The sequence below is a fragment of the Anser brachyrhynchus genome, assembly GCF_964034855.1.
Source record: "Anser brachyrhynchus genome assembly, chromosome: 3".
NCBI lineage: Eukaryota > Metazoa > Chordata > Aves > Anseriformes > Anatidae > Anser > Anser brachyrhynchus.
The window spans coordinates 77,698,134-77,707,750 of NC_137696.1; the positions used below are offsets into that span (position 1 = coordinate 77,698,134).

The following is a 9,617-nucleotide window of genomic DNA, read 5'->3' on the forward strand; positions in this document are numbered from 1 at the left end:
GGAACAGAAGACATATACTAGGTTAGACATCAAATCTGTTTAGAATTATGTGCCAGAAAAAGCTCTGTGTCAGCTCCTTGAGAAGGAAATGTTAGAAACCTTGCAGTAAATGTGTATGAAATACAGAAAGCATCTTTGTGCCGGACATCAAAATCCCTTTGTCCCAAGGCAGGGTCACCTGTAGCTAAGTTGTTCCTTTAAAGTTTGTCTAACCTCATCTTTAAAACCTCTGATGATAGACACTCCACAGCATCCGAGGCAACTCACTTTAGTAGAGATTATTTCTGTTCCCTGGTAAGCAGAGTGCAGTCGAAGAAACTAATCCAGAAATAAAAGGAGAAGCATTAAAAGAGCAGTGGAAAGTAATTTAAATTCAATATATTTTTATTCTTTGTAAATACAATGAGTACAACTTTTTAACTTCACAAATCAGTTAATCCACTTTGTACAGGAAAAGTTTTACTCATTCTATGATAGTCCAAGTGCTGATTTTTCTCAGTGCTAGTTTCTAATAACAAATCAAATTTTGAAAAGTACAGCAGCTATCTTTAAATGTTTTTCCTACATGTTTCATACATCAAATAAGCAGCTTATAATGTTTTTGTGTGTGAGAGGGTGTAGGCGAACAAGGCTTCAAAATTAGAACCTGGAGTTTTCTAAGAAGGCATTGGAGACTTTGGGAAATTGTTAGCATTGTATCAGTCAACCACCTTTATTTCTTTGAAATAAAATCCCTTCCGTTGATTTCTTTAGAGTCATTTCACTTCTCTGCACATCTCATTGACAAAGAGTTTGGCCACCGTTGCCTTTGGTTTCAGCACTGTGCCAACGGGACAGCCAGCAGGTCACTGAAGCGGTCATCTCCATTGGATTTGGTTTTGCTGTTTTAGTCTTCCTTTCTTGACTCGGACTTTTTTTCGGGGGTGTGTTTGGGTGGGTGCTTGTGTGTGTAAGAAGAAGGGAAGGTCGGGGAGGAGGTGTGTAAAGCTCTTCTGTCTTGAGATGTTAACCAAACAACGTCCGGTGACGCTGCGTCAAGGATCACCAGCTCATTTTGCAGGAAGAATGGAACTGCTGTCATAAGCTACTTTTTAATCAGTTCTGAAGGCCACTTCATGATGTATTAGAGCAGAAGCAATGTTTTGGTAACCTGGTCTTAAACGTTGCCTACCGTATTAAAACATTTTACCAACATAGGCTACTTTTAAAACAGTTCTGAAGGCCACCACATCTCGCGTTACAACAGAAGCCAAGTTTGGTCACCCAGTTCCAAATACCGAACAAACTAAAGTACCTTCTTTCACATTTTGTCTCGGATCTGCCAGTTAAATGAGAGAATAGCGGAGTCTTTGTTAACTATGACTGGCATCTGAATTGCCTCCATCCTGTACTCACAGGAAAAGCAGCCAAATTCCAACCACTTTCACTTTTTCTGTAGAACAAAGCTTTCTCTCCATGATCTAAATCGCTCTGTTCAGAGCAGCAGAATCATATCTACTGGGGTATTTTTTGTCAATGAGTTTAAAGGCTAAACATTCCCAGGCTTATGCTTCCTGTAGATTTTGTTAGTTGAGGCTTATTCTCCATAGATAAAAGTTCTTCTCAAACTGTCCGTCCTGATTGTTTATTTTAAGGTAATTTATATGTCACTGGATTTGTACATATCTGAAAGCAGTCTTGTAATTGGTACATTCCCAATGGTCTTTTTGAAAAACACTTCTTCTATTGTAGATGGACTAATCGAACGTAAAGCTGGTAAAAGCAATAAAAGTTTTCCAAAACGACAGGGTTGTGTGGGGTACCTGGGAAACAGAGAGAGGAAAAAAGTGTTATTGAAGTTTTTAGATATTTTTTCCAAATAAAATCTTTTACTTTGTAGAAAAAAACAACATCCAGCAAATTGCACAGATGGGCGCTACCTGTGCTAAAACCCTGTTTTGTACTCACATGAGCCAGAAGGCTGACCCCAAGGAAAACTCTCTTAATGGAGGTTAGCAGAATATAGACCAAGGTTTCTGAGTTTTGATTAGCTCCTTTGTTTATTCCCTCAGAGCAGAAGCAATACAGAGGCAGGATCTGCCCTGGTTTGTCTCTCACACAACAACTATGTTCTTGATGCAGTTCAGGGAAGAGCTTGACCTATAATAAATACCCTGTCATTTAAAGTGCAATTTAAACCTAGCTGGATTGTCATGGTAATCATTTTGCCTCCTTCTGGTTGCCTTACACATTTAATAACAATTGACATTTAGAAAGAAATTTTTTGATTAAAGAAGCTGTGTTTTGTCCCCAGGTAATGTATTTGCGTAATAAGATTTTCCATTCTTTCTCCCAGCTTTTGAAACCAACACAACACAGGATATGGAGTCTAGTTGTGCTTACACTGACTTTACGTCGGTGTGATTCTCAAGCCTCTGCATTGTAGTGCTCTCCCTAAAAGACGGAACAGGTCGTGGAGAAACATCCTGCTCCCCCAGCTGGCCCTCCCTCGTGTCCTACTGAGAGTGACTCCACCGAGATCAAGAGGCTGATACTACTGTCACACTGACAGGATGGTAAATTCAAGACTGAGGATGAAACACAAGCTGAAAACCTTATCCCATTGGAGTCAGTGCAACAGTTCTGTTAGTGGAGCCAGGGTTTCTCCCTTTCTAGAAAAGCTGCCTAAACTTTGATACCCTGAAATGGGAGTTTGAGCTTGTTAGACTTGGTTTACACAGCTAGGTTTTGCTCAGAATATAGGCAGCCTTTCACTGCATTTGTTTCTTTGAGAAAGGTTATCTTTTACCAAAGATACTCTTTAGGCCAGTAGCTAAATATTTCCAGTGATGCAGAAATGGGATGGAAAAGTTGACATGCCTGGGATGAAAAATGTGACTATGTAAAAAAATGTGAAAACCATCTTTCCCTGACTTTTCTCTCCAAGAAGCCCTGGCCCACTGAGTCTCCAGGGAGCAATCTTCATGGGAAAGGCCTCCCATGAGAAAGGGAACAGGTAGCTATGCAGTGGTTATTCTTTTTGCTTTGAACTAGCCATAACTGGACAGTATTTGCCTTTTTGCTCATGTCCCCAGGGCAGGCCATTGCCTTTAGTCCAAACAGAAGTGCTTCAAAGACCACTGCCGCCTAATCTCTGATGTGGAGTTGGCTTCTGCTATAGCTATTAGAGGAGATCAAAGTTTCAGAAGGAAAAGATGGCAAAAAGCTGCCTCTTCACCATTTCACCTGCCACTGTGTTAGCCTCATGGAGCTCCACTGCAGCTAACGGACTGAGGCATGGACTTCCCAAGACATCTCACAGCTCTCCCCCGTCCTGAACCGCCCAAGCAGCTGGTGCAGAAGGCGTTAGGTGCATTCTTCTGGCCTCTCCGCTGTCCCCCGACTCCAAAGTGGTCCATAGCAGGAGGCTGCTAGCCTGTTCTCAGCCAGCTGTTACAGAGCATGGGTTTGCATTTTGCACAGTATATTTCACCCATTCCTGAGTTCACCTCCATATACTTCATGGGATGCCAGCTACAACTTTAACAGCAATTTTTAAGATTTCTGTACCCTATGAGACTTATACTGGATGAGACAGGTAATCTTTTCTTCCTAAAACAATGATTCTCATCACCCTGCTCTGGCACAAAAATAGGATTCACAAGTTGTGGGTTTTTCAGTTCAACCCGAACACAGACTTTGGATAGCATCTCAGAAGAGCTATTCAGCTTCCTCCTGTCTCAATTTCCTTGTCTACAAAATGGGGGAAATGACATGGGGAAGTGCGTTGGAGATCTTGGGTGAAAAGCACTTACACTGCTGCGGGGTGAGATGTTGAGTGTCACTATTGGCATTGCTTAATAGAATAAAATGTAGAGAAAACCTAGCCTTCTGAAATGCAAAATGCTCCACAGCAGTATCACTTCACAAAGGAAGATACCGCCTTTTACCGTTTTCCATTTGTCTGAATAAATCCCATCTTCCTCATTTCATCGGGAAATGCCAAATCCCAGCAGGCTGGCAGTCAATTTGTACTGGCTGTAAAAGCCTGGTCCCCACGGCAGTCAGTGGAAATGTCACCTTCGCTACAGCCAGAGCAGGATTTAGCCCCTACGCCTGCAGGAAGGACTCAAAGGAGGCGCTGCTCACCTACCTGGTGTGAATGTAGCTGTTCAGGGTGAGCTGGGCTTCGTCCTGGAGGGCGGCTATCGCGGCAGCGTTTCGGAAGCTCCTCAGCTCAGAGCCACTGTGTGTCGGCACTGGAAAGCAGATCAGTTACTAGTTCAGCGTGGGTCAAAACAGTTCAGCTGATGCTATCCATGGGACTTAAGCATTCCCATTAGTCCCCCAGCACTCCATTGTCAGCCTTTAAAAATACAGCACTGACTACTGGAATTTGATTCCAGGAGACCTGTTGGATGATGCAGTGCTACGTCTGGTTTAAAACATAATTTTGGCTTTAAAGTAGCAGCCTCAAAGCTATCAGGACAGACTAGTGAGAGATTATTTCTGCTTACCAGCTTTAAAAGTGACAATGCATTTGAGACAGGCAAATTCAGTAGCATCTAGCCGGAGTTGTCTAAATCTAGCCACAACCTCCTGTAAAGCCTGTATTTCTGAAATAATTTTATTCAGCTTCTGAGAATCTGTATTGTCACCGTTCATGCCTGAAAGAGAAACAGAAACAGATGAAATAAATAATATTAAAGGCATTTGCTTTATTTTATATTGATTTCTGACAAAATCCTGTGTATCAATATCCATTCTATTGTCACACTTGTCTATCTGGTTCCATGTAAACTGACTATATTGTATGAAAGTTAATATAAAATCTTCTCTTGGATGATAACAAACACAGTAATTTGCATTTAAATGACAATGCAAGCAGTCATGAATACAACAAAACAACATTATTTGCATTTAAATATAGATTTATAAATGACAGGTATGCTCCATTGTTCAGTAGGAATTTGTTATTCTTTACATGTTGGTCTTTTTTCAGTAATGTATTTTTATGGTAATTTTTGTAACAAAGTCATTAAATTGTGCAATTCTTACCAGATACAGCCAGTAGAGTGTTAGCATCAACTGGAATGGCCCATTGTGCTATTCCTAGAACAAACAGTTCTCTCCAAGCATCTTCCAAAAGCATCAGCTGTCATACAATAGATGTACAATATAACATAGTGTATAATTTATAGATTTATAAACAATTTAAATATGTAAATTTCTGTTATTTTAAAAACTACTTTAAATGCTTGTCATGGTATTTTCCCCACAGAATTCGTTAGCTCTTCTCTTAGCTTTTTGAGAAGGTGTCTAGAAATAAGTCCATGCATTGTAGCAAAACACTTGGTGTTGGCTCCCTGTGCACTGTGTTGGACACCAAACGGGAGCAGAAAGAGAAAGGGGAGTGAGAGCTCCTGCCCCAAAGAGCTCACACATAACAGGAGCACTTGCCTATGTTTTTCAGCCTGACTCCTATCAGCATGGACTCTCCTCTCCGTGGCCATGTAGGGCTGTCCTAGAGCAAGTTGGAAGGGTGCTTTCCTATTGCTCTCTAGGGACTACCCTCCTTTCCCTCGTGAAGGCAGGATTTCTGAAGAAAAGCCTGGAATTGCATCACAGGGTAAGGAACACTGCTATAGATCACATATGTATGTTTAACCCCTTCCTTACTAAGGAAGTCTTCAGCTCTTTCAAGCATAGCATCTACACACACGTACAGTTTCTCAGTGCCACCTATTTTCCTGCTTTTTGCCTAAAATGACTCAGAAATTCTAGTCAGTCAAAGCTGTTTCCTTTCGGAGAGCCTGAGAAGCAGGGCTGGGGAAGCCATCGACAGAGGGAGGAGAAACTTAAATACAGCAACATGCCTCGTGTTTTCAGCTCTTCCTAACAGCACAAAGTGAAGTCACCTAGACAGTGGGCTCTGAACTTAGCATGCCAGCAGCAGCTAAGCTGACAGCACTGCTAGTCCTCTGCAATTTTTGTGCATCGTCTGGCTTTATGGATGATGTGCTTTTTTTGGAAGCAATGCCATTGATTTCCGTGGAGAGGCACTGGTGCATCTGAGGAGACATGACTCCTGATAATGCAGAGCCAGGACAGAAATTTTTAGTCTTGAGAGCATCTATGGATTGCTGGCCCGGATCAACTCTTAGGAGGGGTTTGGAGGGCTCCAGTTCAGCTGAAATTCATTAGTTCCCTGGCCCAGCCTAAAGGACATGCTGTGGTGCATACAGATTGCTGGGACATCACATTTCTTGGTAGGGTGGGAGAGATTTCGAGGGCTGAGAATTGTAACGGACTCACAAGGGGGTCATCTGGTGGCTCCATGCAGTGAAAACAGATTGCACAGAACATGAAGCAAAAAAGCAAACCACATTAATATTTCTATGGCCCCTGAAAGTATCAGCAGCTTCTCTTCTTAGGAAGATAGGAAGGAGGGTATATTAGAAAGGTTATGAAAAAGGAAGAACAAACTAAAAAAATAAAAATAAAACCACATCATACCAAATGAATTATTATCTCCTTGGAATCAGATATAAGGAAGATATCGATGGCAGAGAAAGCATGCACTAAAAATGAATCCTTTATCCATGTGCGAACACCTAACAGTATTAAGACTTTTAAACCACCTTGTTCTGATCAAAATGGAAGAGCTCTCAGAGTCTCATCGCTACAGGCTTATGCCCGTTTTGTGCCTTTTTGTGCTATGTGCTTTGCAGAACTTCTGCATAACTTGGCTAAGGAAATTGTGACAGGAAAGTATTTCTGTCTCTGTTTACATGTAATTACTGTTTGAAATAATTTAATTGGATTTTACAACACTAGAAGCTGCCCAGATTTTTGTAGGAAATGTGGGGGGAGTCTAGGCACAGCACCAGCCTCAGCTCCGGTCTGAGAGCAGCTGAACCTGCCTGCAAGTCTTCCCCTCCTCCAGATAATCCTGATGGATATACAGGTTTCTGGATGACATAGGAAATGATTTGCCAACCTTTCATTTGCTTTTGTAAAACTTTTTTTGTCATTCATTCATGCAGATACAATGGTAGGGAATGGTGGTTCCTGGAAGATATCAATTTCATATGTTCTTTCTCCCCAGGCGTTTAAAGTCAGAGGACTTTAGAAATAAGAGACTGTCCCAATAGCTGAAGCTTTCTTCATGCCTATGCATAAGTCTGTAAAACCACCAATTAAAATAATTCATGCTGAAGTCATACTCAGCCCTCCTTCTTCAAAGAAACGAGAAATACCAGGCTTTCTGAAGGACCGGTTTTTGCTCCTAAATCAATCCCATCCTGTTGTCGTGACCTTCTCTCGGTGACTTGCATTGGGCCAACCTCTCTGAGGGACAGGCTGGGCAGGTGTGCGGGAGCGACACAGCCATCCTCAGGCTTGTGTTTTGTCAGCAAATTGGCTTCTGCTTATTTCCTTGCCTTTGAGACGAAACAGAGTCCTGGAATCACAATGTCCTTGCCTTTTCAGAAGAGCACGAAACAAAAGCAAAATCCAGGAGAAGGTTTTTAGGCTCTACTCGAGCAGATGTCAGGGATACAAAAAGAGAAATTCAGACGTTTACAGCTGGGCCATTGTCAAATTAAATAGTGCGGTGGCAGTGTTATAAAAATCAACTGTCTGATTATTCACGAAATAAGGTGATTAAAATCAGAGTTGTTTCTTCTCCAGCTCTCCTGAATGTGACGGGGGAATCATGTGGAAAAAGGCCCGTGTCAGAGCTTCAGAGCAGAGCAGCTCCGAAAGTCAGCTAGCGGTGAGGTCCAGTGAGTAAAGGTGATGTTGAGGAGAGGCTGGGATTTTAAGATGTGAGTAATTCACTAAGGGGAGCCCCTGGAAGTGGACCAGGCAGTGGGTCACTTAAAGACAAGGGGAGCACCCTGCTATCTATGGCAGGTGGGCAGGCCTTGCTCTTTGAGGTGCATTTGTCATGTGCAGTGGAGACTTCTCTTGCTCCCAAATCCTGCTGTCTCCCTGCTCTCCACACAAACAGAGGTGACTTTTGGGAAATGCATCCTTATTATGCTGAATGAGGCCTTCTCCTTTGCTTCTTCAGCTTCCTGTGGACACTGTTGCTTGCTGTGGACATGGCTGGCCTAGAGATGGATCCGGCCCCTTCCCGTGCCCAGAGGCCCTGCTGAAGCAGCACCCTGGCTGCTTCTTCTTGATGTCGGGGCCTGTTTCTTCAGCTGCTTCATGTGGCGGATCCGGCGCTTCATAGGAGCAACAGCAGCGGGAGACAGCAGTAGAAAGCAGCATGCTGATCTGGGGCTGCTGCCTTCCTAAAGGTGGCTGCCTAAGGCCTGTGTAACCCCTGGGCCTACCCCATCCCTCCCCTCAGCTGGAGCTGAGTGGAGTCTAATCTGTCCTCGTTTGTCTACCCTAATGACAGGGATTTCAAAATGGGGGTCTGGTGCTAGAAAAAGGACTGTTCAATATACCTTATGCCTTAGTTAGAAACCCCTCTTGGTTTCCTAAGAAGTTATTTCCTTCTGTTCAGAATCTGTATTTGCATATGAACCACAACCTTCCCCCCTGGAACCTAACTGGTTCCTCTGATGACTGGTGTATGTGACACCTAAGGCACAACATCTCTAGTTACCATTTTGTGAAATTAGCTCAGCCGTATCAAAGTGTTAGGTATCTTTTTTTTTTTGATTGGAGCTTTGCGTAGATTTCCCCCCTTCCATTTTGTAATTATCTGATTACTTTTTTAAAATTAGTGCGTTTTACAAGGCACACAGAGTCCTCATCAAGAATCAAGTCATTAAGAAATTGCTTCAGCTCATACGGTTCACATGTGATTTACTTGAGGCAAAGGCAAATTGTCATAGAGGAAAACAAGACAAATTAGGGAAGATTTTAATTAACGGTGAAAAATATTGGGGGCTGGCCAAATTTTGCTTCCACTATATTGGAGTAATTGTAATGGAAGTTCAGTGAAACCAACGTGAACAAGAAAAAAATGTTGACTAGGTGAAAAATTATGTGGAGAGGAGAGGAGAGAGAGAGGAGAGGAGAGGAGAGGAGAGGAGAGGAGAGGAGAGGAGAGGAGAGGAGAGGAGAGGAGAGGAGAGGAGAGGAGAGGAGAGGAGAGGAGAGGAGAGGAGAGAGAGAGAGAGGAGAGGAGAGGAGAGGAGAGGAGAGGAGAGGAGAGGAGAGGAGAGGAGAGGAGAGAGGAGAGGAGAGGAGAGGAGAGGAGAGGAGAGGAGAGGAGAGGAGAGGAGAGGAGAGGAGAGGAGAGGAGAGGAGAGGAGAGGAGAGGAGAGGAGAGGAGAGGGAGAGGAGAGGAGAGGAGAGGAGAGGAGAGGAGAGGAGAGGAGAGGAGAGGAGAGGAGAGGAGAGGAGAGGAGAGGAGAGGAGAGGAGAGGAGAGGAGAGGAGAGGAGAGGAGAGGAGAGGAGAGGAGAGGAGAGGAGAGGAGAGGAGAGGAGAGGAGAGAGGAGAGGAGAGGAGAGGAGAGGTGTGAGGGAGGGAATGATCTTCAGAAATCACCTCACTCATATCCTGGTCTGTATGCTTAACTAAGCAAATCTCACTGAGAAAATAAGATATTGTCTCCCATTTTATGGTAGAAAAAGTTGAGCCACAAGTAATTTCTAAATTAGTGTCTGGTTT

General features: G+C 43.2%; 1 protein-coding gene across 1 annotated transcript; it reads right to left on the bottom strand.

Annotated features, from left to right (window-relative positions):
- Positions 1 to 366: 366 nt before the first annotated feature.
- On the bottom strand, positions 367 to 8,895 carry NR2E1 (nuclear receptor subfamily 2 group E member 1). Its single transcript, XM_080587001.1, has 4 exons — positions 5,038 to 8,895; positions 4,497 to 4,646; positions 4,133 to 4,238; positions 367 to 1,802 (listed from the first exon to the last, which is right to left on the bottom strand). The coding sequence occupies exons 1-4, from the start codon at positions 5,129 to 5,131 to the stop codon at positions 1,640 to 1,642; spliced, it is 513 nt and encodes a 170-aa protein (XP_080443127.1). The 5' UTR covers positions 5,132 to 8,895; the 3' UTR covers positions 367 to 1,639.
- Positions 8,896 to 9,617: the final 722 nt, after the last annotated feature.

Excerpts from the sequence above, each read along its gene's own strand:
- NR2E1 (XM_080587001.1), bottom strand. The coding sequence starts at position 5,131 with ATGCTTTTGGAAGATGCTTGGAGAGAACTGTTTGTTCTAGGAATAGCA. Across the intron at positions 4,647-5,037 it reads CACTCTACTGGCTGTATCTG|GCATGAACGGTGACAATACA; the intron begins GTAAGAATTGCA and ends TTTCTCTTTCAG. Across the intron at positions 1,803-4,132 it reads AACAGCTACATTCACACCAG|GTACCCCACACAACCCTGTC; the intron begins GTAGGTGAGCAG and ends TCTGTTTCCCAG.